This window comes from Phocoena phocoena, chromosome 9 (genome assembly GCF_963924675.1).
Source record: "Phocoena phocoena chromosome 9, mPhoPho1.1, whole genome shotgun sequence".
Classification (NCBI taxonomy): domain Eukaryota; kingdom Metazoa; phylum Chordata; class Mammalia; order Artiodactyla; family Phocoenidae; genus Phocoena; species Phocoena phocoena.
This window is the reverse complement of record NC_089227.1, coordinates 99,975,782-100,003,175: the sequence shown is the minus strand read 5'-3', so window position 1 is coordinate 100,003,175 and position 27,394 is coordinate 99,975,782. Positions and strand designations below refer to the sequence as shown.

Here is a 27,394-nt window from a genome sequence, read left to right as displayed (position 1 = left end):
GGCTCCCGGCAGAGCCTCAGCCTTTTCCTTAGGAAGGGGAGGGGGCAGTGGGAGGGGGCTCTCCACTGCTGGCCCTCGCCCCGCCCCTGTCCCACACACAATGGGACAGGAACAAGCCCGGCTGGGAGGCTCGAAAGCCTCGGCTCCATGCCCGCAGGCCCAGAGGGTGGAGGGCCGGACGCCTGGGTTCCGCTCTGAGGACGAGGGAAGATAAGTGGGAACCCAGGTGCTGGCAGACCCCTGGGGCCGGAGTGCAGGAGCTGGGGTGCAGGGGAACGGTGGGGTGGGCTAGCCAGAGCGCCAGCAAGACCCTTCTGTGGTATCTGACCAGAGGGCAGGTCTTCCACCTCACCCTTGCTGGCCTTGCCCTGAGGGGTCAGACAGAAGGGGGGCACTGGGGCAGTGGCCGGCGACGAGTCCCTGCTCTTAGTGACCACAGGGACCTCTAGGGTCACCCCGGTGCCCTCCTTCAACACCTTCCCTACATCTAAGGGCTCCTGGACCCCTACCTTTGAGTCTTTGGGGGTTCTTGGGGGTACAGGCCCAGCAAGGACAGTGACCCTTTGTCCTTGGGTCTGGCATTAGGGTATCCCTTTCCATCCCAGCCCCAATTTCCTGGAACCCCCGCCCCCTGTGACTCAAGTGGGGGACACAAAAGGGCAGGAAGCTGCCATCCAGGGCCTCCACGCCCACCCTGTCATACAGTGACGCATGCTTCCCTGGGGGAGGTAGGTCAGCAGACAGACCCAGCAGTCAGGGCTGGGGCAGAGACTGACCACTGGGGAAATCTTGGGGCCCTAGCAAGAGCCGGGTGTGTGGGGGGGGTGGGGGTGAAGGGAAACTAAATTCCCAGAATGCAAGTGGTACACATGGGCACTCTTCAGGCACCTCAAGGAGTAGTGCATGCTGGGGTTTGTAGTTTTTAGCCATCTAGGAGCTGGAGAAAGGCCATGAGCTGGGGCTTCTGGGTCTACGGGGATCCATGTCTGGCGGATTTGAGACCACAGAGACTAAGAGAAACTGTGAGAAAGAAACGGAAGTTGAGAGACTGGGATAGGCAGAGACAGGGAGAGGCAGACCGGCAGACAAACAAACGTGTAGATTTGTGTTGGCTGGACTACCTTGAAAAGCAGTGGAGGATATGATTGGTGTGGGCCTGGGTGGGGGGCGGGCAGGCGGACCAGCCGGAAGGAACGGGCCGTGCTGGGAGCTCTGGGATCACACCAAGAAGGTGGGGTTTGCCAGTTTGGAGGCAGGAGGGTGAGGGGGCTTTGTAGACACGGACAAGCCTGAGCTCCTGGGCTTCCAGAAAACTTTGCTGCCCCTCCGTCAGCCAAGGGGCAGGTGAGATGCAGAAGCACAGGGCCTGTGCTCGTCCCGGCTTTTGCCCCCCATGGCCCCGGAGCCCAAGGCCCCACCCCGCTCGCCTTCCTTTCTCAGGGAGGCGCCTAGCTCTCAGGTACTTTTCCCCACCATGGCTGAGGCAGACAGACCCCACTTCTGGCTCCCATTCAGCCACCACCTAACACGCACGTGACTGAGAATGACTCCTTTTTTCCGGATTCCAGTTAATGGAGCTGTGGCTGGCCTCCCCTGGGACAAGGTGGCAACAAGCATCAGATGCTAAGTCTTTACGACCTCTCGCCTGCAGCACTGACCATAGCCCTTCCCTGCGGACTCCGGAACTTGGGGTCTCCCCTCCCATCTGCGCTCCACACTACGGCCAGATTCATCTCGAAATCAGGGCTAACGTCATGCTTTGGTCAACACACTGGCCCAGCCCTCAGTTTCCCAGATGTGCTACTCACACCCTCTGTTCTAGACAAATGGGCTTCCTCACAGATTCTCAAACTGTCCTTGTGTTTTCTTGCCCCTGGGCCCTTGCTTTGCCGCCCCCTCCTCCTCTCCCTTAGCCTTCTGACTAAAGGAGATCTTTCTTTTCCTTGCTCATGGCCCAGCCTTGGCAGCCCAGGAGGACCTGCTGCAGGAGATGCAGGTGTGACGCCCTCAGACTCTGCCCAGCAGCCAACCCAAGACCACACGCTCCCCCAAGGCTTCAGAAAGTCCCTGAGCCCCCGAGGCACGTGGGCTCACGTCGCTGCCCACCAGGGGCCTCTCCAGGTGGTCTTCCTGCGGCGTTCCTGTTGGCCCGATGAGACCATCGCAGGGCTCCCTGTGGTACGAGGCTGTCCCCATCCGGTCCTCCCCCCACCTCTCCTGTCACAGGTGTCAGACCCGCATCCTGTTCCAGAGGCGTTCCCTCCTTCCCCGTTATCTTTCGCAGGCATGAATCTCCTATGCTTCCCATTCCTTCTTGGTGTGCTTCCTGGAGGATCCGACCAGCACACGGCCCCGCTGTGTTTCCTCTGTGAGGCCTTCCTCCAGCCCCCTTCTCCAGGCTCCCCGGGCCACGGGAATATCTCTTGCTCTGGTTCCTCCCAGCGGCGGTTCTCGGGCAGCTCGCCCCGTCCGATTTCTCTTCCAGATGAACTTGTGTGCTCTGGAAGCACAGGGCAAGTTCTGCTCATTTGCTCTCCTCGGGCCTGCGTCTCCTGCACCAAGCAGGTGTTTTGTGAACATCGGCTTGTTCAGCTGCAGATGTGTGCAGCCCCCCAGGGGCCCGCAGCTGTGTTCCAGGGGCAGTTGGAGAGGGGCGGCTGAGAAGGGAGTCAGCGAGGCTGGCGGGTCGCGGTGGGCAGAAGGCACGGGGTGGGCTGGTGAAGGAGGCAAGAGGGGCCCTTCTCTGGCCACAGAGAGGCTGGGGACAGTTCAGTGCAGCCGCGCTGACGGCGGGGACCGGGGGCCCTGAATTTTTGGTGGGGATCTGGGTAGAGGGAGCCACAGCAGGGATTTTAGGAAGAGAGGGAGAGAAAGTAGAGCTAGAGAATCAGAGGTGAGGCTTTGACCACAAGGAGGTTTCCCTTTGGCCGCTTTTCCTGGAGTTTTGGCGGGCGCTGCCCCTCGTGTCTTTACTTCCGTCAAAACGGACTCTGGCATGCCCGACGGTTTTTGACGCTTCCACCTCTGGGATGGGGCCTCTCCCATCCTTCCCCAGGCCCTGCCTTTCTCTTTGCCGGCCATCCCCACTGGGCATTAAGGCTCATGCGGCTGGGCGGCTGACTGCTCTTCTTAGCTATTGCATTTTAAAGAGTAACTGCTGGACTTCCCTGTCGGTCCAGTGGTTAAGACTCCGCCCTTCCACTGCAGGGGGTGTGGGGTTCTATCCCTGGTCAGGGAACTGAGGGGAACTAAGATCCCACATGCCGCATGGCCGGAAAAAAAAAAAAAAGTAATTGCTGAAAAAACAATAATTTCAAAAGCCGCAGAGTTGAAGTTTCCACCGGTAGGAAAGAATTTTAAATTAATTAATTAATTTTTTCTTAGCCACGCTGCACGGCTTTCAGGATCTTAGTTCCCCGACCAGGAATCAAACCTGGGCCCCCGCAGTGAAAGCACCGGGCCCTAACCACTGGACTGCCAGGGAATTCCCAAGAATTTTAATTTCAAATTATGGTATTTCAAGCTGGAATCTGTTGAAAGGAATCCAGCAGAGGATCTGTTTGGGAATCCAGCCCTTCGGTCTCTGACAGTGGCGGTGTTTTCTGCCACTGCGGGGGCGGGGGGCAGCCCAGCCCCCAGCTCCATCAGTCCTGGTCCGGGAGGGTGACAGACGTTCTGTGGGTGAGTAGCCAGGCCCTTGGCGCTTCCTGCCCCCTCAGAAGGCAATAAGCCTTGCTCCTGACTTCCGTCTTGGAGCAGGAAGCCGCTCAGGGCTTGGGGGATGCGCTGACCTTGGGGGAGGGAAGGGCCTGGCTCCTGGGGTGTGTGCAGGGGCTGTGGAAGGTGGCGGGTGGAGGGGGAAGGAGCGGAAGGCCCTTGCTCTTTATAGCCCAACCCGGGGTTGTTCAGTGTGAGCTGGAAGTGCCCCACCCTCCCCACTATGAACAGCTTCCTTCCTGCCTGCTGGCAAGCCTGGGTGGGAAGCCGGGGGAAGGGGGGTCGGGAAGCACGCAGAGGGGAGTGGGGTAGCCCTCTGTGGCCCAGGGAGGCCCCTGTCCTCCTCAGGATGTAACTCCTGTTGGGAGCAGAGAGGTTTGCTGAGCTTCCAGACTGCAAGGCGGAGGCTGGGTGTTTGCGGAGGGGCTTTGGACAGGGTCTGGGGTGTTCAGGGCTCAGGCTTCGGAAGACGTTGCCTGTCGGAAAGGGGCTCCTGGCTGGCACTGGGGCAGCGTCAAGCAGCCCGGCCTTTCTTGAGGAAGCCACATGGGGGCAGCAGAGAGCTGGAGACAAGAGATTGGAGCAGAGGCCTGAGCTCAGACACCCAGACCCTCAGACAATGAGACCCAGCGAGCTGGAGGGACAGCGGTGTGTGCCTCTGGCCCAGCTCGGGTGGTGGGTCCACACTACCCCTCTGGGACCCTGAAGTGGTTCGTTTGCGTAAGCCTGAAGTTCCTGACGATGACTCTGACCAGCCCACCCCCAGACCTTCCCTTGGGAACCCCCCTGCTTCTGCGCAGACCCCAGGGGTGTGGTGAGTTGAAAGCGCAGGGAGCACGTCCAGCAGGGCCCGGGGTGTGGGCAGCAGGTGCCCCCCGGCTCCCGTGAGAGGACGCTTGTAGATGCCACCCCATCCCACAGGTGGGCTCCCTAGGGCACATGGGCCCTGTTCTGGAGACTTCTGGTTCCTGGCTCTCAGACTGGTAAGAAAGTCATGGGAGAATCCCAAGACCTTGCCCTGGGAGTGACAGTGACCGTCGACCTCTGGGAGCTCCTGGGGCGAGGGCACTAACTTCCGGAAGGAAACCTGGGTGTCTCCAGGCCTTGATTCTTCTTGAGGTCTAGACTCTTGCTTCTGAACTGCGGCCCTGAGTGCATTCTCTGTGTGTGTGTGTGTGTGTGTGTGTGTGTGTGTGTGTGTGTGTGTGCATGTACCCTTGGGCAGCGTGACCTGGGGCTCAGTCCGTGACCTGCCTCTCCTTCTGGTCCCTGACCTTCCAAAGCTAATTTGGAACGAGAACATCAGGGTGGATATAAATGTTTTCACATCCTTGGGGACTTGAAAATGTCCTTTGTTCCTGGGATCCAGAGTGAAAGCGAGGAGTTTTTGGGGCCAGGCTGAGGCTTCTCGGTTGATGATCATGGGGTCCCCTATGTCAGGCCATGGGGGCCCTACGTAGAAGGCCATGGGGGCCCTACGTAGAAGGCCATGGGGGCCCTATGTAGAAGGCCATGGGGGCCCTATGTCAGGCCATGGGGTCCCTATGTAGAAGGCCATGGGGGCCCTACGTAGAAGGCCATGGGGGCCCTATGTAGAAGGCCATGTGGGCCCTATGTCAGGCCATGGGGGCCCTATGTAGAAGGCCATGGGGGCCCTATGTCAGGCCATGGGGGCCCTATGTAGAAGGCCATGTGGGCCCTATGTCAGGCCATGGGGTCCCTATGTAGAAGGCCATGGGGGCCCTATGTAGAAGGCCATGGGGGCCCTATGTCAGGCCATGGGGGCCCTATGTAGAAGGCCATGGGGGCCCTATGTCAGGCCATGGGGGCCCTATGTAGAAGGCCATGGGGGCCCTATGTCAGGCCATGGGGTCCCTATGTAGAAGGCCATGGGGGCCCTACGTAGAAGGCCATGGGGGCCCTATGTAGAAGGCCATGGGGGCCCTATGTCAGGCCATGGGGGCCCTATGTAGAAGGCCATGGGGGCCCTATGTAGAAGGCCATGGGGGCCCTATGTAGAAGGCCATGTGGGCCCTATGTCAGGCCATGGGGTCCCTATGTAGAAGGCCATGGGGGCCCTACGTAGAAGGCCATGGGGGCCCTATGTAGAAGGCCATGGGGGCCCTATGTCAGGCCATGGGGGCCCTATGTAGAAGGCCATGGGGGCCCTATGTCAGGCCATGGGGGCCCGATGTAGAAGGCCATGGGGGCCCTGTGTAGAAGGTCATGGATGTCAGGGCTCAGTCTGACGGGCCCTACCCCCTTCCCCTCTCCTCCCCTCCTTCAGTCCCTCAGTCTGGCCCAGTTTGCTGGTGTGGTTTGCTGTGGTGCTGGGTCTCTCGGGAACTAGGGCTGTGAGCAACAAGTGTGCCCAGCATGGAAATTCTGTAGCAACCATCACTGCGGATTGGCTGGGCAGAATCCCTTCCCCCTGCCTCTCAGGTGCCCGGGGCTGGGGCAGGCACTCTCTCCAAAGCAGTGTGGGAGGAGAAGACTTTATATCACTGCTACTGATTTGTGAGATAGAGAGACCCTGAATCCAAACCCCAATACACCTTCAGTCATTGTGTTGTCTTTTTTCCTATCCTCCCAACCAAATTATAAGCCCCCTGATGCCCAATGACCAGCAAACGAGCCATTCCTGGTATATTTGCTGTCGACGGTGATCTGGGACTCTCCTGGGTCCTCATTCCGTTGTCTGGCTTCCTTAATTCTAGTCTAGGCTGCTGCAGGAATTGGTCCACCTCTGATTTAGAGGAGCCTGATTTAGATGGTGTTCTGCCCCTTCCCCAGAAGGGGAAGTGCTCCAAGCCCTTTTTTTTTCTTCCCCAGGGGAGAAAGACAGAACCCTGGCTTCCTGGACATTCTGCGTCCCTGCCCCACGACTGGCCTCTGCTGTCACTTTCGCACCCTCACCAGCTTTTTCTTCCTATAAGAAGGCCCCACGCTGGACTGATATCCTTCAGAGGGACAGAGATGAAGTGTCCTGACCGCTGTTCTCAGCTCAGCCAAATCCCTCTCAAGCCCTGCTCCTTTGTGGAGACTTTCCTTCCCTTTCCAGGCTGAAAATGATCTCAACCTGTTCTGAAGTCAAAGTGTTCATTGTCTGAACCATTACTTGGCGCTTGGGGTCTAGGACCATGTGACTCATTGTATTGGCTGCTGTAATATTGTCTATTCACGTGTAAGCATCTTTTCTTCCCAACTAATTGCAAACTTTTTAAGGCCCGGGGGCTGGATTGTATGCCATGTATTTCTCTAGGGGTCCCTCACAGCACGGGACACATAGAAAGTGATGGATAATTGTTTGTGAGTAGATTGGGGAGATGATGGAGTGAGAGACCTGGTTGGATGTGAGTTCTCTTCTCTGGTCCTTCATGTTGGCTGATTCACGGGGTGGAATGGATACCCTTCAGGATACGGAGCTAGTGTTGGGTTAGCATTCCCAAGCTCATCTCTCCCACCCAAGCTGGGGTAGGCTCTAAATTCTGCCTGATGAGTTTAGCAGAATGAACAAGGAATCGTTCTGGAGAGCTGACATAGGCACCTCTGTATCTAGAGGTCTCTGGGTCTTGTATCTTCTCTCTCTCTCTCTCTCTCTCTCTCTCACACACACACACACACACACTCTTGAATTCTCAATTTCTTTTAGCTCGTGTTATATGTGGCATATGATCCCTGACTGGGCCTGGGGTACGCGATGGGGAAACCGCTTGACTGAGAACTGGGGGACCTGCTTCTGTTTCTCACTTGTAGCACAACCTTGAGGAAGGGCCTGTGCTGGTCCGAATCTGTTTTCTCATCTAAAATATGAAAGTGTTTCTTTCTGCCTCTAATATTTCATAAAGCAACAGAAGCCTTCAAGGAAAAGAGGTGCAGGCGTCAAGGTCAGAGGAGGATTCATATCTTTTCCTTGATGACTTGTGTGGAGGTGAGGGAGGGAGGCACTTTCTGGACGTTTGGAAGAGAGACTTGAGGCTTCCCAGCACCGACTGGCAAAGCCAGCTCTTGCTTCACCAGATGCTCCCTCCTGGAGCTGCTGTCCAGTTCCAGAAGCATTTCCATGGTTCGGGGTGACTGTCTAATTCACTGTGTCTGGAGGAGAGCCCCAGTCTTGGTCACCTGAGCTGCCCTCCCTCGTTCCCTGCGGAGCCTGGCATGAAGGGCTTTCAGCACCTTGGACAGAGACAGAGCTCCTGGGCAGCCAAGAGCGCTTGGGATCGCCTGCTGGGCCAGCTTCCCTGGCGGAGTGGCACCAAAGCGTGGTTTGCTCCCTAACTTTTTTTCAGTCTCTCAAAGACACTCTAAAATAACCCCCCAATCTACGTCAAAAGTGCACTTGTGCCCCAAACTGAGGGCATTATTTAACAACCACCACCCACCACAACTATATCCTACAACAGTGTCAGGTACATAGTAGGTGCTTTGTAAATACTTATTTTTAAAGAATATATGAAAAATTCAGCCTCCAGACAAATGTCCTAGTCTCCCTTCCCCCCCCCCCCCCGCTTTATAATCAGGTTGTCCCTCCCCACCAGTACCTATATAATAATTCTGGAGCTTCTGCTACTTGCTGCGTTTTGGAGCCTCGCTTAAGTCCCTTCTTGTGTCTGAGAAGGCTGAGTCCCACCCTTAAATCAAAGGGACAGATGGCTGTTAAGCTCTCAGTCAGAGTAAACTTAAACTGGCCCCTCCTCTTTGTCATTTGGGGGTAAGTAGATGGATGTGAGAACTCAACACCTGACCCCTATGGGATCTCATTTTATGAAGATGTTCACTCCTTTCCTCTGTGCCTGAGAAAACTCTTACGATCCAGGAGGGCCCAGTACTCCCAGGAAGCCCTCCTGGCTGCCCCAGCCCACTCAGAGCCCTCCCTCCTCTGGACTCCCTTGCACATACTGTCAGCAGCCCGTGTCACACCAGATCGTTTTCAGGACACTTCATGCCCATTGGTTCTCTCTCCCCAGTTAGATTATGGTGGAGTCCGCGCCGTATGTCTGTCTGTTCTCAAGAGACCCTCCAGTGAGGAGCACAGAGCAGGGTGGAGTGGAAGATGGATGGGTCTGTGGGTCTTCTCACCTGCCCTTAAGGTGTCTCCCACTCCACTTATTTTTAGTCTGAAATAAACATGTAGGATGGACCAGGGTCCTATCTGTGGAGTAACCACTGGCCTCAAGGGCACCTCGATCAGAGAACAAAGGTAGGAGGTGGAGGTGGAGGCGGGTATTGAGGGAAAATGGAGAGTCGGCTGATGGGTGGAGGACGTGGTTGTGTAGAATTAAAGAATCACTCACTGTTGGGGCTGGAAGGGATCTCAGAGATCAGCTTGTTTGGTCTCCTCATTTTACAGGTAAGGAAAGTGAGATTGAGCGATCCTACTACAATGACCCAACAAACGGGCCCCTTTCCATCACCTCTGACCTCGTTCACGTCTCCCACATCTCTCCCTGGACTACTGCACAGCTTCACATAGCCGATTATATTTTTCCAAGATGCTCACGCCGGTAGATCACATTGCACATGCTTTTCTTACGTCAGGGACACTCCTCCATTGAGAAGTAGGTCTATGTTCCTCTCGTTGAATCTGATGGGCCATGATTACGGCAGAAGTTATCTCGTGTGACTTTGTAGGTTGTTATTAAAGGTGGTACGGCTGCTGCCTGGACCTCTCTTGGGACACTTGCCCTTGGAACCCAGCCACCACGCTGCGAGGAAGCCAGGCAGCCACGAGGAGAGGCTTCATGTAGGCATCCTGGCCCCGGTCCTGAGAGCCCAGCTGACAGCCAGCATCAGACACCACATGTGAGTGAATGAGCCTTTCAGTCCCAAGCTGAGTGGAGCAGACACAAGTGGTCCTGGTGGAACCGGCCCAAATGGCAGACCCGTGAGCAAAATAAATGCTGTCATTGATTTAAGTCGTTGAGCGTTGGGATGATTGAAACACCTTGTATCTGCCTCAGTCTCTCCAAACTGTCATGCACATTTCATTAATTCAACAGACCTTTATTAGACACTGACCATACGCTAGGATCTGTACAAAGACGGACATGATTTCTATATTCAAGGACAATACATTTCAGCTGCCGCCACCGTTCCTTTGCACACAGAAGAAAACCCATACTCCTCAGCCCTCTGCTCATGGCTCCAGCCTATCACCCACCGACACCACACCAAACTGTTTTGTCCCCAGATCTGATCTCCATCCTCCGCTCTCTATGCCTTTGTTCATGTTGTCCCCACCCCTGCAGTCCTTCTGCCCTGTCCCACTTCAAACTTCAAGGACCTTCGCTCTGAGACCTTGTCCCCTCACAAGGCGCGCCCCCCCCCGGACTCCTCCAGCGCAAAATAATCGACGTCCCCTCGCACGCCCACGGCACTTACCTCAGATTGCACAGCTTCTGTCAGCACAGCACCTCTCCCGAGCTTCAGTATTCTGTGAACCCCTGGAGGAGGGGACCTGGCTTGTCCCTCCTGTCCCTCACAGCATCTCGCATAGGGCCCAGTACATATGAGGCCCCCAGTAAACATCTGTGAATGCGATTAGTAGCAGAACAAGAATTGAAAGTTAGGTGTTCTCCAGTGCCTTACTTGCTTCTTTGACTATTACCACGGCAGGGGAAAAGCCCCATCAGTGGAGGGTATCAGGTGGGTGGGAGAAGCCCTTGCCTACGGCTGGGAGTTGACACGATCGCTGCACGTGGAGCTGCGGGTGGCCACGAATGGACAGAGCTCTGGCTCCTGGCCAGGGCTTTGTGGTGGGTTCCCCCCCCCCTCTCCGTCCCTTCTCTTCTTCTCAGCAAGCCCTGAGCACCCACTTCTGGAGGGGAAACATGCTGTTTCTTTGATCTTCCTCTCCTCCAACCCCGGTTCATTTCTGAGAACATCTTCCTTCTCACAGGCCCCGCTGTGCTGTCTAAGCCTCCCCTGGCACCGCGAGGGACGGTCCCACGTTCTTCCCCATGGGGTTTCTGAGGAGCCATTCCATGAGCTGTCTTTCCTGCGCCCACCTGACTGGAACTGCTTCCTGGCCCCGTGTGATTGTCACTTGCTCTCTTGGGTCCCATTCTGGCTGCATCTTGCCTGGCCCGTCCCTTGGGGGTACACCGGCAGGGTCAGGCTTCAGTCCCTTTTCACTTCCCAGGACAGGATACCTCACACTGAACAGGAGTGGAGAGTGGGGTGGGCAGGATGTTTTCCAAGGGCTTTCCTCCCCAAATTGTCTCTTTCTAGGAGCTGGGAGGTGCCTCTGGGTCTCACCGTCGGTACAGCCTCCTGCCGCCTCAACACAGTCACGTCGCAGGCCGGGTGGGGGCAGCTCTTCCCAGGACTGGTTCCTGCAGATGGCTCACTGAGCCCCAGCGGGCCGGGGCGGGTTCTGGCGGCTCGGGTATTAAGGTTGAGCACTTTCCTCTCTCTGAGGGATCTGAGGTTAGTGGAGGTGGGGAGGGGGTGGAAGGGAGGCTTCTCTATCAGCTCCTCTGTTGCCCGTTACCTCTTGGGGGCTGGTACCTGTGGCCCCACGAAGGATGCCTTTGGGGGAGCTCATCCCCATCTCACAGTCTCTCTTGCTTGTCCCAGGCTTGGCTGTGGGAGGGGCTCCGTGAGGCTTCCTTCAGGCTCTCTCCTCAGCCTCCAGGAAGGCAGAAATCTGCATTCAGCTCTGACTTCTGAGGTGTGTGCGTGCGTGTGTGTGTGTGTGTGTGTGTGTGTGTGTGTGAGAGAGAGAGAGAGAGAGAGAGAGAGAGAGAGGGAGGGAATACACAGGACGAGGGCTACTCTGTGTCCAGCCTCCTCTCTGTCGGGAGGATCAGTGGTCCCTCTGATTCCTTCATCCCCCTGAGGGATAAGAGCAGAGGCCTGTCCTGGGAACATGGGAACCTCAGTGTGGACAGCTGGCCAGGCTAGATGAGATGCCCCTCTCTACTGCCTCTCTTCCCAGGCCCCTTCTCACTGTCTCAGTCCCTCGACCTGGAGGGGAAGACACCCCAGTCTTAGGTTAATCACCTGGACTTAGCGCAGTCAAAGCAGCATCCAGGGGGTGGTCCTGGGGCGGGGGAGGAGCTGGACCAGTCATCAACTAGGTTCCTCCCAGTACCCAGACGGGTGATGTGCCTGGTGCCAGGTCACAGAGGAAGGGGAGTCTGTGCCACAGAAGGCCTGGGGCATCTTGAAGTGTGAGTGAGGAAGCCGCGGGAGGTGGAGAGGGCCGAGGGGATGACGGTACAGATAAGAGCCTCTGGTCTTTTTTAGCACCAGCTGGTGGAGCCACCCCCTTCTCTCCCACTGGCTGCCTCCCTGAGTCACTGCCCACCCACCAGCAAATTAAAAAGGGGTGTCATCTGCTGGCCAGTCGCCCCATCTGGCCCCAGGGTTTGGCTCTTTTTGCTCCTGGGTGGAAGGTGAAAGTCTGGGAAGGGTGGTCTCACCAAGACCTGTTCCCCTGGGCCTTTCTCTTGCCAGACTCTGCTTCCTTCTCTGCCCTTTGTTCCTCCCCTCCCCCCCGCATCCCAGGATGGTTCTCCCCGGTGACAAGACCCACCCCCTTGCTCCAAGGACAGAGGCAGCTGCAAACCCTCAGGGGCCCCCACATGGCCCCATCCATCTGGCCCGTCTCTGATCTGGGCTGCAGGGGAGGGGACCCGCGGGGGGCAGCTCAGTTGCCGACTACGCCCCACCGGCCAGCTCAGCTGTCAACACTCGCCTGCCGGCCCTGGCCGTCCTGAGGCCCCGCCTGGCTGCTCAGGCCGGGGACACTGCGCCCCGGAGACCCTCAGTCAGACCCAGGCAGGCGGTGGGCACGCAGCAGGCAGACACCCTGCCTGCCCTTGAGCATCCTCAGGCCTCCTTGCCTAAATAAGGGAGCTGTAGCTGGAGTGAGCCAGCCGGACGCGGGGAGGGGCCTGCGGCTAGGCCAGGGTTTTCCGAGGGGCTGGGCCGCCGCAGCGCCGCAGGGCCCCGAGCCCGCCGATTGGGCCTGCACCGCTGGCCCCGCGCAGCAGAGGGAGGGCGGGCCGTTCGCACAAGGGGATCCCCAGGCTGGAACCTCGCGTTCAGAGGCCTCTCTTTGATCCCGAGGCTAGGAGGCTGAAACTCCTGTCAGAATGTCCCGCTCTGGGCAGAAGGGCCTGGAGTAACCCCAGGGAGGGCTCTGTGTGTGTGCGCGCGCGTTGGGTGGCGGGCGCCCCTGCTCTGGGTGCGTGCCCCTCCTAAATCTCACCCACCCTTATTTCAAATCTCGGTGGCCTTAGGCCTCCAGATTGTCTTGCCCTTCACATTTCTCGGGTCTCCCCTGACCCTGGGCTCGTCTTCCCAGGGCCCAGGCCTCGCCCGCCCGTGTCACCTGCAGCGGGCACTGAGCGCAAGCTGTGCGTAGGAGCCCGTGCTCGGCGCGGTGGGGGTCCAGGGCATAAAGGACCGGCCCTCTCCCTTCAAGTCAGGTCCCTCGGTCCTTCCAGCGGGGAGGGGGTGGGAGGCGGGGCGGGGGCGGAATCCCCAGGCTCCTCCTTGGCCGCCTCAAGGCCGGCCGTCGCACCTGTCCTCACGGTTCCCCTACCTAAGGGCCCCTTCCCCCTCTTGGGGCGCGCGAGTCCCGGGGGCTCCTGGGCTGAGCGAGGGGCTGGGGTGGGGGGAGCCCTCGGCTCGGCTCAGCCAATGGGAAGGGCGGGCGCGCGGGTTGTGTGGGGGGAGAGGGCGGCGCTGCGGGCGCGCGGCGGGCGGGAGGGAGCCGGGAGGCGGGGGCCGGAGCCCGAGGGGCGCGCGCCGCGTTAACCCTTCCGCGGCCGGGCCGAGCAGCAGGCGCAGCCCCAGCCGCTGGCGCCGGAGCGGCTGTCGGCGCAGCGGGCGGGAGCCGGGAGCCCGGCGCTCGGGCAGGCGGAGCGCAGCGCGGAGACGCGGCGGAGGGGGGCCCGCGGCTCGGCTGGGGCCGGCAGACAGGTGTGCGGGCGGCCGGGCGGCCCGAGCTCAGGCAGCTCCAGGCCGGGCCCACGGTCCGGAGCCGGCGCCGAGCGGAGACCCCGCGCCCGCACCCCAGTCCGGGCCCCGCCCGTGCTCTGCCTGGCCGCGGGGTGCGGGGACCACGGCCGGGCCGGGCCACCGGAAGCCTGTGTTGGGCCGGGCCGGGCCGGGGTGGGTGGGGGTCCGCCCGGCCCGCCCATGGGCTCAGGATGCCGGTGCGGAGGGGCCACGTCGCGCCGCAGAACACCTTCCTGGACACCATCATCCGCAAGTTTGAGGGCCAGAGTGAGTGGGGGAGGGGGCCGGCGGGGAGGGGGCTCTGGGGGCGGGCCGAGCTCTCCAGAGTGTGAATGGGGGGGCGTGCCCGGGCCGTGTGCGTCCTGCTAGTGAGTCTACGGGGGCTGGTGACCCCAAGGCGCTGGCCAGGGGTCGCGGGGTCAAGGCTCGGTGCTGGGTGCCGTGGGCTTGGGGCCAAGGGGCCTGGTGTTGGGGAGCGCGGCAGGAAGCTCAGCTTAGGTTTCCGGGATCGGGGAGTGTGTGTATGTGACAACCTGAGTGTGCAGGGAAGGGAGGTGGGATGGGAGTGTGCAGGTATCCTTAACTCTGGGTGCCTGGATGTGTGAATGGGGCTGTGTGGACGCAAGAAGGGGAGGATGTATATATGGCCCAAACTGTGGGCCCCGAAGGGTACCGTGCATGTGCCCGTCCAGACTGTGTTGCTGGAGACTGGAAGCCAAGTATGTAGGGTCAGAGCCTAACACGCTCTTGGGTGTGTGTGGGGTGTCTGTGTGTCACCCATGCGTTTGACCCTGCATGGGCGGTGGGGAGGTATCTTTGACAAGGCTGGGAACTGTGGGCCCTGGGGTGAGAGGGAGCCAGGGCTGAAGCTGGGCTTTGGGGGCCTAACAGGCTCCAGGCGATGACCCTATGTTGTTGCTTTTCCTGTCCTGAGCCCCTTTATGGGGACTACAGCAGCCCTAGTGCTGGCCTGGTAGGGGAGCCTTCCAGAAGTGTCCCAGGCTAGGTGAATGTTCCGTGTGTATTTGCACCCTCCTGGCATGCGTGTGTTTGTCCCCAAGGCTGCATGTGCCCTGGTGGGTGTGACTGCCAAGGGCTCTGGGAGGGGGTGACATTCCTTGCCCATGACCCTGTGAGCACAGGACAACGTGTGCTTGTGACCGTGGTGGGGGAAGGGAGGGGTCAGTGCGCTGGGCAGCGTTGTCTGAAGCAGAGGAACAGGGTGATCCTGAGGGGGAGGAGACTGTGGTGGTGGAGGGCAGTGAGGCCGGGGCTTTCACTCCCACAGGCTCGGGGAGGCTCTGCAGGCTGGAAGCTGGGGGCCTGCCTCTGGCCCCACCTTGCCACTGACTGCTGCGTGACCTTGAGTGACTCTCTTCCGAATCTGGGAAGGAGGGGGCGGCCAGAGGGGCCTTTCAGGTCCCTTCTGTCTCGCTTATTCTAGGAGCTCAGGGAAGGAGGCGGGGTGGTGGGGGGGTGGCAGGGGTGGGGCCTGCCTTCGAAGAAACTCACTCTCCTCTCCAGGCCTGGGAGCAGGGCCCAGGTGGTTTTTCCTCTCTGAAGATGGTGCGTGCGTGGCTGGTATGTGGCTGCTGCGAGGGACTGCCTCAGGCTCAGTCAGGAGTCTTTTCCTGTGACAGGGAGCCCTGCCTTGTGGGGCTGATGGCTGCCTGAGAGTTCTGGGGGGCCTGGGGAACTGACCTAAAGATGACCCAACTTCTAATTTCCTGGAGGCCAGGGGAAGGGAGGGGAAGGCAGGACGAGGCCAGATCCTGGCGCAGCAGCCTGGGCCTTGCACATGTGATTGCCCAGGGCTGCAGCCTGAGGGCTATGCCCACTAGGAACAGGGAGGGCAGCGTTCTGACTGCTACCCAAAGCCCCAGCATGAAAGGCCAAAGTGGCCGGAAACTTCTGTGTTTATAAAAACCTCTATCCTCAGAGCATCTCTCCCGGCACAAGCTGGGGCTGCCGCCCGCCTGCTGCTCACCCACCAGCGTGGCTCTTGGGGCATGTGTGGAGGGAACGAGCCAAGTCTAGCTGCAGTGGGTCCATTGGGGCCTCCCCTTGATGGGGCCGAACTGAGGAAGAGCCGCTGGAGAGCCGCTTTCATGGGTCTGTTTACAAGTGGGCCGCTCTCTCAGGCCAGGCTGGGCTCCGGGTGTTGCCAGGGTTTGGAGCTGCAGGTCCCTCTCCTTGCTCCCTATGACCCTGGGCCTCCGCCAGTGCCCCACTTATTCCTCACCGGCTGCCAGGCCTAGGTTCGAAAGCGGGCTCTATCTTTTACAAGCTGCAAGATGAGGGCAAGAACTTCTTCTGAGTCTCAGTTTCTTCATCTACAAAACGAGGATAACGATGGGATTGTCAGAGTATTAAATGAGAGAAAGGATCGTAGGTGCTCACGTGGTACTTCTTCCCTCATCCTCTTTGACGCGCCCACTGCCCAGCTCCTGACTGCCCTTGGAGGGGTCGCAGAAGTCCCAGGAAGTGCTGACCTGGCAGGGTCCACAGATACTTGGGGGAGTGGTTTCCTAGGGGTCCCCGGGGTAAGGAGCGCCCGGGGAGCGCCCTCCAGTCTAGAGAGCGGGGGTCAGGAAGAGAAGCCGGAGCGGTGCAAAGGGAATGCTGGCCGCCATCTCTGGCCCTTCTCAGGCTCCCTTTCCAGGCCCAGTGTTTATCCCTCCGCCGCGGCTGCTGACACGCGTTGCTGACATCCGCCCAAGGCTGGCCTCGGCCTCGGGCGCGGAGGGGGCGGCGGGCCGCTGGCAGTCCGCCTGGGGGAAGCCACGCAGCCAGCCCGCGGGCCGGGCGGGGGAGGGGGCGCGCCGCCGGGCCGGCCAAAGCACCTGTGTCGGGGCACAGCTGCGTTCGTCCCCTGCTGGGGACCCCAGGCCCGCTGTGCTTCCTGGGGTGGGGAGTCCCCGGGCGGGCAACTGTGTAGGACAAGAGAAGGCGGGGAAGGGCTGGGAACCCTGGGGGCAGGGGTCCCGCTCACGTGCCTGCTTATCCCCGCCCCCCAGGCCGCAAGTTCATCATCGCCAACGCTCGGGTGGAGAACTGCGCTGTCATCTACTGCAACGACGGCTTCTGCGAGCTGTGCGGCTACTCGCGGGCCGAGGTGATGCAGCGACCGTGCACCTGCGACTTCCTGCACGGGCCGCGCACGCAGCGCCGTGCCGCCGCGCAGATCGCGCAGGCCCTGCTGGGCGCGGAGGAGCGCAAAGTGGAGATCGCCTTCTACCGGAAAGATGGTAGGCGCGGACTGGGGCGGGGCGGGGCGGGGCGGGGCGGGGCCGAAAGGCCGGGGGTGGGGGTCGGGGGGGGCGTCGGTGGGGTGGGGGCGGCCGGCGATTGGCCGGAGCCCCGGCCTGTTGCAGGGGGGCGTGACCTCAGTAGGGACCTATGGGGTGCGCCAGGTGGGAGGCGCGGGCTGGATTTTGGCTCTCTTTACCCCAAGCACTCTGGTGGGGTGGTTTACGGGGTGCCCAAGGGGCTGCTGCTTGGTTGTGGTCTGGAGTCTCTGGTTCCTTCCTCCCTGGGCAGATGTGGGCACGTTGAGCTAGGTGGGTTGGAGTTTGACGGCAGCACCGGGATGGCAGGTGCGTGCATGGATGGAGGTAATGGAAGTCCAGGCCGGTGGCTGGGCGCCGACCTCCGCCCACAAGGCCTCTAGCTACCCTCGCCTCTGCCAGGTGACTGACTGGTCTGGGGAGTTGTCGCTGAGGGCGAGGCGGGGAAGGGCTGCAGGACTCTGGCTGGCTCTCTGCCGCCCCTCTCCTGCCCCCTCTCTCTTCTGCCCTTCAGCTGCACCTGGCGGGAGGTGTGTGCCTCTCCCCACAACCTCAGTTCCCTTTGTCCCATCTTCTGAGCGCCCCGCCCGCCACCCCTTCCTGCGCCAGGTGTCTCTGCTCAGCCACCGCCTCTCCGCCCAGCTGCGCTGTCTTCCGGCGAGCGGATAAACAGAGCCATGGGCGGGGCTGCTCCCACACCGCCCTGCCCTGGTGGGGTGGCCTTTGCTCAGGGAGGGCAGTGCCGCAGGGCTTGGGGGGACCTGCAGGTATCAGAAGGCTGGGGAGGGGGCTCTGGAAGGTGCCGCAGGGCTGCCCACCGGTGCCCAAACCCTGTCGCTCACCAGTGTGTATCTGATGAGCATTTACCGAACCCCTGTGAGCCAGGTGCAGCAAGGTCTTGGAGATGGAGCAGTGTTCAAGACAGAGGAGGTTCCTGCCCACAGCAAGCTTACCTGCTGTGGACAGCGCTCTCTGTCTCTTCCTGGGGGCAGTGAGCCAGCAGCCCCCGTATGCCTCTGGCCCTGTCCCTTGGAACCTCCCCTGTATGCTATGCTCAGGGTTGGCTGCAAAGGATTACATGCCCTGATGACCCTGCTTTTGCAGGAGTGCCCAGCTGTGAGATCCCTGGACAGAATCAGAGTCGGGGACAGTCACTGGGGACCTGTGGAAGAGGGTTTGCTCACAGCAAATGGGCCTCTGGCTGGGAGATTAGATGCAGACTCTGAAGGCAGGGCCTCCTTTCTGGTTCTTCACTGATATCCCCCCAGAACCTTCATCAGAGCAGATGTGCTTTTATATCTGCCTGGCTATCTAGTACTAGCTAATATCAGCGGTCGCCTTCTATGCGCTGGACACTGGGCCGAATGTTTCACTTGCATCGTCTCATGGAATCTTCACAACCACCCTGGGAGGTAGACACTATTTTTCCTGCATTTTGTGGTTGAGGAAACTGAAGTTCAGGAAAATTAAGAAACTTCCGTAGAGAGGGCAGAGCTGGGAATGGAACCCTGTCTGTCCGATCAGAGCCCTGTCCGCTCTGCTCTGCTGTCATGTGTTAAAAAGGAGGCAAAATGGTTGCAGGTATGTCTCTAAACTTTACGCGCACTTTTATTTTGAAAGTTCGCAAACCATTGGTGTCATGAGAAGAACGTGAATACACACGTCCTGGGTTCAGGTCTAACACCAGAAATTCTGTGATACGGATCAAGTTGGTTACTGCCTTGAGCCCGTTTCTACTTCTGGGATAGTGTGCCCGCCGGACCCCTCGGCAGCAGGGGCCTGGGTGATTCTGTCTTCCCTGTAGTGTGTGTGAGGAGCTGCCCTCCCTCCTTCCTGCCCCAGGCTGGCTCCTTTGGGAGAGGATGGCCGTGGGACCCCTTCTGCAGAGGTGCTCTCATGGAATCTTGGTGACCTTGAGGGTCACTTAATCCAGCCCACTCAAGTTACAGATGGAAAAACTGAGAAGTAGAGGTCGAGTTACCAGCGAGTCAGTGGAGGGAGTGTGGGACTAGAACCTAGGCCTCCCACCCAAGTTCAAGCTCTTTCCCCACCCCAGGTTACTGCTCCAAATGGTGCTGTGACCCAGAAGGTCCTATGCCAGCCATCTCGGCCTGCCCCCTTCTCTGCTCTCACCTAGGTTCCATGGGGATCAGGTGTCTCCTGGTGGCCAACAGGCTGGCCTTGGCCCTCAGGTTATGTGGGCCGCTACTTGTCCTGGTACTTGAGGCCTCGGGTGCAGACAGATTTCCTCAGCCTCCCCTCCCTCTCCCTCTGCTCAGTCCCTTGGGCAGATTTCTGTGCCTGACCCGGGCGGGGTGTGTGTGTGTGTGTGTGTGTGTGTGTGTGTGTGTGTGTGTAGATGTGAGGAAGGCCAATGCCACCACTTGTTTCTGTCCAGGCCTTTCTCAGGGTCTTTGCCTGGGCCGGCCACGGCAGAGCAGGTCCCTGGGCTTTAGCCCCAGGGAGGTGGGTGGCTGGGAAGGAGGCGGGGCCTTTTGCTGGCAGGCACCGCCGTGGACAGCTGTGCTGTGTCGGTGCCTCTAGCCTGGCTCTGTGCAGCCTCAGGGCCTGGAGCCAGACAGCCCCATTATTTAGCTGCTGGGACTGCTGGGAGGTGGGGAGGCCAGACTGGGGCGTGTGGGCTGGAGGGAGAGACACGAGGTGCCAGGCCCTCACTGGCCCTGTGTCCATGCTCCTTCAGGTCAGGCCTGGGATTAAGGTGCAGCGGGGATCAGGGCCCAGCAGCCTGGGGCTGGCAGGTGGTGGCATCCCCTTGGGGCTCCGGGCCGCGCCTCGGCAGCAAGTGTGCTGGTGCACACCTGCATTCCCACATTGCCCTGCGGAGGCTTCGGGCCCTTCCACCATGGCTTCTCCTCACATGCTCCCCTCCTCTTCCAGGCCTCGGGAGGTCCCCTGCCCTCTGGCCCTCGTGTCCTCTCTGCTCTTTGTTCCCACCTCTCTGCCCCGCCCCTGCCATGCTCAGCGGCTGCCTGTGCCCGTGGTCTCTGCTTCAAGCCTCCCTGCCGGCTCTGTCCCCCGCGGTCTGTATCTCCCTCTCCCTGCAGCTGTCTCTCTTCTTCCCCCCCCTTCAGTACCCCCGAGCCTTCCTCCCTGCCTCTCTCCCTCTGCGCCGGTGGCCCCCGCCTCTCTGGGCTCCATCTCCAAGTCTCTGTTTGGCTCCCCGTACCTCTGCCTGTCCTGGCCTGGTCTCCATGTCCCTGTGTCCCTGGGAGCCTGTGCGTGGGTGGGGATGGGGGTGTCTCTAGAGAAGAGTCTGTTGGCTTCTCCACTCCAGCTGCAGGCCGGTTGTCATGGTAACAGGGTCAGAGGCCCCCCCCCCCCCCCCCCCCCCCCCCCCCCGCTGCAACAGCTGAGCTGTGGGCTGGGGGAGGGGTGGGGACAGAGGGCCAGCGTGTTCCCCAGAGCCCATGGGGAGCCAGAACCCCAGAGGTGACCCCACACCCACTGGTCTGTGGTCCCCAGACTCGGACCTCAGCCTCCCAGGTGCTTGCGCAGGTACTCCTGGCACCAGTGATTCTCCACACACCCCAGGCCATTTCACTGCCTCCTCCCTGGTCGCTGAAATCTGACTCTATACTGTGACCCTCCCACACCACCCCCTTCTCCATCGTGGCCCCAAGCTCAGACATCTACTCCTCCCCTCCCAGCCCTGTCCCCTCCAAGCTGTGATCCTCAGGTCCCCAGGCCCCCATCAGTCAGGGTGGCTGCTGAAGGAGCCCTTGGGTATTTTGAGGCTGGCAGGCAGGTCAAACGGAGGCTGGTACCTGGGTGTGCTCTGTGTCCTTGAGATGGAGCAGGCCGGGGTGAGCCCCGGAGGAGTGAGGTTACACACAGGTAGCACTTTACTTAGGGGCGGTGGGGAAGCCATCGAGGGGCCCCCTCCACCTCGGGCCTTCTGGTCAGGCCCCGGGGCAGCTTGGAGTCCGGTAGGCGCACACACCTGCACGATGGTGGCCGGGAGCAGGGCTCAGGGGCTGCGTCCGAGCCCAGCCTCGCTTTCGCTCCGTGGCTCCAGGGAGGGCAGCTGAGCCGGAGCAGGGTGCCCTGGCCTGCATGGGGGCTTCCTGTCCCAGCCCCACCCTGGGGGCCGGGCGGGCCTGCCATGACCGAGGGTGTGGGCCACTCCTGGCCTTCTCTGGGGTCTGGAGAGTGTCGGGCGGGCGGCTCCTCTGTGTGGTGTCTGCTGTAGCCCCTGAGAGGAGCTATGTAAATATTTGTGCAGACGCATCTGGGATGGGAGCAGATTTTGACAGTGGCCTCGGGCTCTGGGGAGGGGGGCCGTGGGCAGCAGGAGGGCCAGCATGGGAGTGTGAGACCGGGTGAGGCTCAGCCTCTTTTCTGCCCAGTGGTGGCTTCCGGGGTGGTGGGACTTCAAGGGGTCCAGGAAAGTCCTTTCACGATGAAACATCTTCCCCGAGGGTGCTTGAAATGCCTCTATTTGGGAACCTTTAGCTTGGGTGGAGAACGAACCTTTTTCTTTAAAAAGACATTCTCTTCTCATCACTCCTCCCCTGTAAGCAGGGAAGACTGTGGAAATAGCTCGCCCTCAGTGTGAAGGAGTTTCACAGAATCATTCCTCCCTGACATGGGGAGGGGCCCATGGGGTCAGGGCCAGAAGAGGGGGCACAGAGGGACACCTGGGACAGGTGGTGAGTATGGGAGAGGCTCTGGATGAACCGCTGTCCCCCTAAAGTCCCTTCCTGTCCTTAGTCCAGGGGCCCATAAAGATCTCCACGCTGTGCACTGTGGTTGGCCTTGAACGGACTTCTTTCCGTTTTGGTCGCGTGTCTACGGGAGTAGAAGCACCTTGAGGGCCGGGCAGCGTCTTCTCTTTAACCCACCATCTCCCTCACATACAGTTCTGGGCAAGGCTGCCGTGTCTGACTCCCCCACTAGATTGGAAGCTCTGGGAGGGCAGACAGCGGCCCGCTTTGTTCTCTGTTGTATCTCTGTGTCTGCTGCAGAGTGGGAGCTCAGTTCATGCTCCCGCTGAATGAAGGATTGAATGAATGTGGTGGGCAGTGTGCTGTGTTGCAGAAACCCTATGCCAGGAGTCAGAGCCTTGGGAGCAATTTCTGGTTTAGTTATAGACTTGCTGTGTGACCTTGGACAAATCACTTCCCATCTCTGGGCCTCGGTCCCTCCCTCTGTGAAAAGCCTTAGAATAATAGAATGCCAGGGCTGGGAGGGGTCTTAGAGGATGGGGAGGCTGTTGGGGCCAGAGGAAGGTGGCCTGAGGTGGCCACTGAGAGAGCTGCAAATCTTCCACCCCTGCCGTGTGGGGGACGTTGTGGGGTACAGGGAAGGCATCTGGGGATTCTCAGCCTTCCCGCCTCATAGATGGACGGAGGAGGGCTGGATGGGGGAGCAGAGCTGGAGGAGGGGGTGGTGGCAGCTGCACTCATTGGCACCCTCACTGTTGTGACTGCACTTTTTTTTTTTTTTTTTTTGCGGTATGCGGGCCTCTCACTGTTGTGGCTTCTCACTGTCGTGGCCTCTCCCGTTGCGGAGCACAGCCTTCGGACGCAGAGGCTCAGCGGCCATGGCTCACAGGCCCAGCCGCTCTGCGGCATGTGGGATCCTCCCGGACCAGGGCACGAACCCGTGTCCCCTGCATCGGCAGGCGGACTCTCAACCACTGCGCCACCAGGGAAGCCCTTTTTTTATTTTTGGCTGTGTTGGGTCTTTTTCGCTTTGCGCGGGCTTCTCATTGTGGTGGCTTCTCTTTGTTGCGGAGCTCGGGCTCCAGGTGCTCCGGCTTCAGTAACTGTAGCTCATGGGCTCGGTATTTGCGGCACGAGGGCTCAGTAGTTGCGGCTCACGGGCTGTAGAGCGCAGGCTCAGTAGTTGTGACGCACGGGCTTAGTTGCTCCGCGGCATGTGGGATCTTCCCAGGGCTTGAACCGTGTCCCCTGCGTTGGCAGGCTGATTCTTAACCACTGTGTCACCAGGGAAGTCCCTGTGACTGCGCTTATAGTTTGCAAGCTGGGACGCATGCTTTGTGGCAGGTGGTCCTTAGATGGGGCCTCCTCACCATCATTTTACAGGTGCCAAACTCACTTAGAAAGGCTAAGGGGTCTTAGCCAGCTGGCAGGTACCTGAGTGGGAACTCCAGTCCAGTTTTCCTCTTTCCACTCGAGTCCTGCCCAACACGGAACACCACTGCACAGGCTGTCTTGCCCCAGAGGGCCCTTTGGGGTCATGATGGGCTCAGAGCCCCAGGAAATTTGGCTTTTAGCTTGGGTTCCCAGAGCTGCAGTTCCTCATTCGCTAAGTGGGATCAAAACACCTGTCCTCCCGCGTACTGCTGGTACGGGGGTTCGGCAGATAAGAGGATAGGTGCAAAGCAGTGTCGGGTGCTGAGGCTCTTGGCATTCTACTTGCCATTAGGCGGGGCGTCACCCATGTGGCCGCAGGTTCTAGTCAACCAAGGAAGTGAGCTGACCAAGGGTCTCAGCATCCCTGTTCCCTACGGCCGCCACCCTGTGCCCTGCTCCACCCCGGCCTGCGTCTCTGCCTCTCTCCATGGGCTTCTGCTGGGCCAGCTCCTGCTTCTTCCACAAATCATAGAAACCAGGGGTGTTTGTGTTACGGGTTTCTTCTTTCTCTTTCACTGGTTTTTCTCCTTTTCCTTTTTTCTCACTCCCCAGTCCCGTTACCCTCCCCTTAGGCAGCCATTCAAATGTACTTTCTGTGAATGTGTTGCTTGCATATGTTCTTGCAAAACGTGTGTTTTGTCTGACTGCATATGGGTTTAATTTATGGAAATGATATGTGCTACATATTGTATTCTGGTGTTCACTTTTGTTGCACAGGAATCCGCCTTTAAGTCCAGCCAGCTTGTTCCTTGATCTTGAGCCTATAGCTCCATGTTCTCTGGTGTGCTCCCCCCTCGTTTTACCTGTCCACTCTCCTGGGGAGGGCCCTCCAGGTTGTCTCTATAGATGATGCTGCAGTGAACATCCTCATGCATGGCCCCTTTTGGACTCATGTGAGGATGTCTTTGGGATTTCTCCCCAGGAGTGGAACTGCTGGATCACAGGGTATGTGGACACTTAATTCAACTAAGCGCTGTCCGGCTGTTCATGAGCAGGGCTGCATCTGTTGCCACCCTCCTAAGCAGAGCATGGGATTCCCCTGCAATCCTGCCACACGTGGCGTTATCCACCTTTCTAATTTTTGCAAGCTTAATAGGTGGAAGTGATATCTTTCCGCTTTAATCTGCATTTCTTTGATTTCATGCGAGTCCGAACATCTTGGAGGCAGCCGTTCAGGTTTCTTTCCCGTGACTTCCCTGCTCATATCCTTTGCGCACTTTTCCGTGAAGCTGCTGTCTTTCGTTCTTGTTGATCTGCAAGAGTTGCTTATTGATTCTAGAAACACACACGCGTACAGTTAAACAGCCATCGTGTATGCTGGATATTAATCCCCGTTGAATCAAGATTTTGTAAATATCTGCTCCCATTCGGTCGTCTGTCAAATTTGTCCAACAAAAATTCTTAATTTTGATACAAACAGATTCATGGATTTTTAGCTTTCTTCATGCTTTTGAAGTTTTGTTTAAGAAATCCTTCACTGTCCTGAGGTTGCGAAGGTCTACATTTTCTTCTGTTACCTTAATTGTTTTACCTTTCTCAGTTGGGTCTTTAATCCATCCTGACCCTACCTTTGTCTGTGGTGTCAAACAGGGATCAAGGTGTGTTTTTTTCTGTGTACTGAACCAATTTTCCCAACACATCTAGTAAACAGCCTATTCTTCTCCGTTGACTTGTGGGGCTACCTTTACCACTGGTTAATTTGCCATATATCCACGCGTCTGTCTTTGAGCTCTCTGTTCTGTTCCAACTATTTATTTGTCTGTTCCTGCATCAAAGCCATATTGAAAATATACGGCAGTTAGTATGTCTTAGTATCTGGAAAGGCAAATCTTCCCTCTCTGCTCTTCTTTTGAAAGGTTGACATACGTATTTGTGGACCTCTCTTCTCCTTTGCAAACTCTAGAGAAGGTTTATCAAGTTCCTGGGAAGGAAAACCCCACTAGAATCTTGACTGGAACTAGATTGGTTTTATGGGTTAATTTGGGGAGAAGTGACATCTTTCTAATATTTGTCCCATCTGGGAGTCTGTAGCGTCTCTCCATTTATCAGATGGTTTCTGCATCCTTTATTAGTTTAAGGTTTTCTTTTTTTCTCCCCCATAGAGACCTTGTGCATTCTTGGTCACTTCCTAGACACTTCATAGTTTTTTTTGGCCATGCCATGCGGCATGTGGGATCTTAGTTTCCCGACCAGGGACTGAACCGGTGCCCCCTGCATTGGGAGTATGGAGTCTTAACCACTGGACCACCAGGGAAGTCCCCACTTCATAGTGTTTGTTGCTATTATGAAAGAGATCTTATTTATTTATTTTATTTTATTTTATTTTTTTGCGGTACGCGGGCCTCTCACTGCTGTGGCCTCTCCCGTTGCGGAGCACAGGCTCCAGACGCGCAGGCTCAGCGGCCGTGGCTCACGGGCCCAGCCGCTCCGCGGCATGTGGGATCTTCCCGGACCGGGGCACGAACCCGCATCCCCTGCATCGGCAGGCGGACTCTCAACCACTGCGCCACCAGGGAAGCCTGAAAGAGATCTTATTTTTGACTACCTACTCTAATAGCCTTCTGCTGGTGGAGAGGGGGGCTGATCTTGTATCTGGCAGCCTCACTGGATGAAGTCTCTCATTAGCTAGTTCTAATTGTTTATCTGTTGATTTTATTGGTTCTCTAGGGAGATGATCCTATCATCTGCGAACAATGCTGGTTTTCTCTGCGTATGTTTGGGTCATTGCCATATGCGTTGATGTTGGAACGTTCCATCTGCCTTTTCAGCAGGCTTTCACATGCACTTGTATTTATTTGCTGGAGTCCTGTGAGGTGGGTGAGTCAGGGAGGGATTGCAAGTTTCGGATTAATGATTGAGAAGCTGCGGCCGACTGGGTGACCGATGGGACAGGCCCTCTGGGGTACGCCGGGAGCCAAGGTGGGAGCGGCACTCCAGAAGCTTGCGGGGCCCTGGAGGAGGGCAGGGACCCCCACTGTCCCCTAGCGGACCTCGGCCCTTTGTGCCCTTGCTGCCCGTGGCTGGCTGTGTGAGGGTCACAGAGAAGAGGGCTGGTAGGGGTCTGAGGCTCAGAGATGCCCCAGCCCCCTTGCCCGGATTCCCGGGCCGTCAGCCTCCGTGTTCCGTGCCGTTGACTGGACTGAACAGTGCTTCAGCAGAAGACGCCACGTCGTTCCTCTGAGGGTTCTGACTGCTGTCCAGACTCAGGGTGGGTTTGAAATGGGCCAGTCCTGTCCTGAAAGGGTAGTCAGTCAGCGCCCCTGGATCTGAAATGGAGCTTAAAGCGTGGGGAGATGACCCTGTCCCCATCCGCCATCCGGGCAGGTCCCTGCCCCAGTCCATGATCGACTGGACACCTGTTCACCCAGTTTGTCCCGTGAAGCCAGCCCAGCGCTGGCTCCGGGCAGAGGGAGGAAGCTCCCTCAGAAGCCAGTGTACAGTTACCTCTCTCACTAGGAGCACAGTGTTGGAGGAGTTTTCAGTGAGAGACATCCCTGTGGCCAGATGGAGCTGCCAAGAAAATCTTTGTAGAGGGGGTCCTTCGGGGGCCTAGAGGGACGGGAGGAGTTGGAGAGAAGCGGGGTGGGGCTGTGGGGAGTGGGAGGGCCTGTGAAGCTGGGGTGCGCTGGAGGGGGCACTGGGGCCAGCCTGCGTGTCCGGGGATGGGAGGCTAAGTGTGGCGGCCTCAGGGAGGTAGGGAGTGCGACGGTGCCGTAAGAGAGGCTTTCCCCGAATAAACATGGCCTCGTTTCACCTTCCCGGGGCTTCTTCGGAACAGGGCAGGGCTGTGACTCCCAGTGTACAGACTGTGAGGCTGCAGCCCCGAAGGAGGTCGAGTAGGGCTGAGCCCCAGAGCTTTTCTAGAAAGAGCTCTTCTCCTGAGGCCATCACAGTGGCCCCTGGGAAAGGTAGCACAGACAGGCCACATGTAATGGGTTTGGGCGGGCGCCTGGATGACCCACAGAGGCCCTGGGGCCCTCCGTATGGCCCTATAGATCTCTGGGAAGGTGTTAGGCTGGAGGGCTAGTGGAGGGTCTGTCCGGAGATGCTCCTTCTGTGTGAGTTGGGGTCTGGATCGTGGCTCCCCAGCCCCAGCCCTGAAGTGAGTATTCCTGGGGAAGTCTGTCCCACTCAGCTCCTGGAGCCATGGGGATGGGATTGGCCTCTCTTTCTCCCTCACACACTGACACACACACGAACACACACGTGCACACTCATTCACTGGCTGGCCTCTCAGGCTCCCCCGCTCTGTCCCCTGGGCCTGTAGTGTCCCTGGCCTTCCTTAGGCCCCCACTGCCC

The 27,394-nt window shown here is 58.8% G+C and overlaps 1 protein-coding gene across 1 annotated transcript in view; it reads left to right on the top strand.

The window, feature by feature from the left end:
• Positions 1–13,489: 13,489 nt before the first annotated feature.
• KCNH2 (potassium voltage-gated channel subfamily H member 2) overlaps positions 13,490–27,394 on the top strand; it is a 33,561-nt gene continuing 19,656 nt past the window's right edge. The window contains exons 1-2 of the mRNA XM_065884341.1: positions 13,490–13,956; positions 16,707–16,937. Of these exons, the coding sequence (XP_065740413.1) occupies positions 13,881–13,956; positions 16,707–16,937 (307 nt within the window). The 5' untranslated portion in view covers positions 13,490–13,880. The remainder of the gene's footprint in view (positions 13,957–16,706; positions 16,938–27,394) is intronic.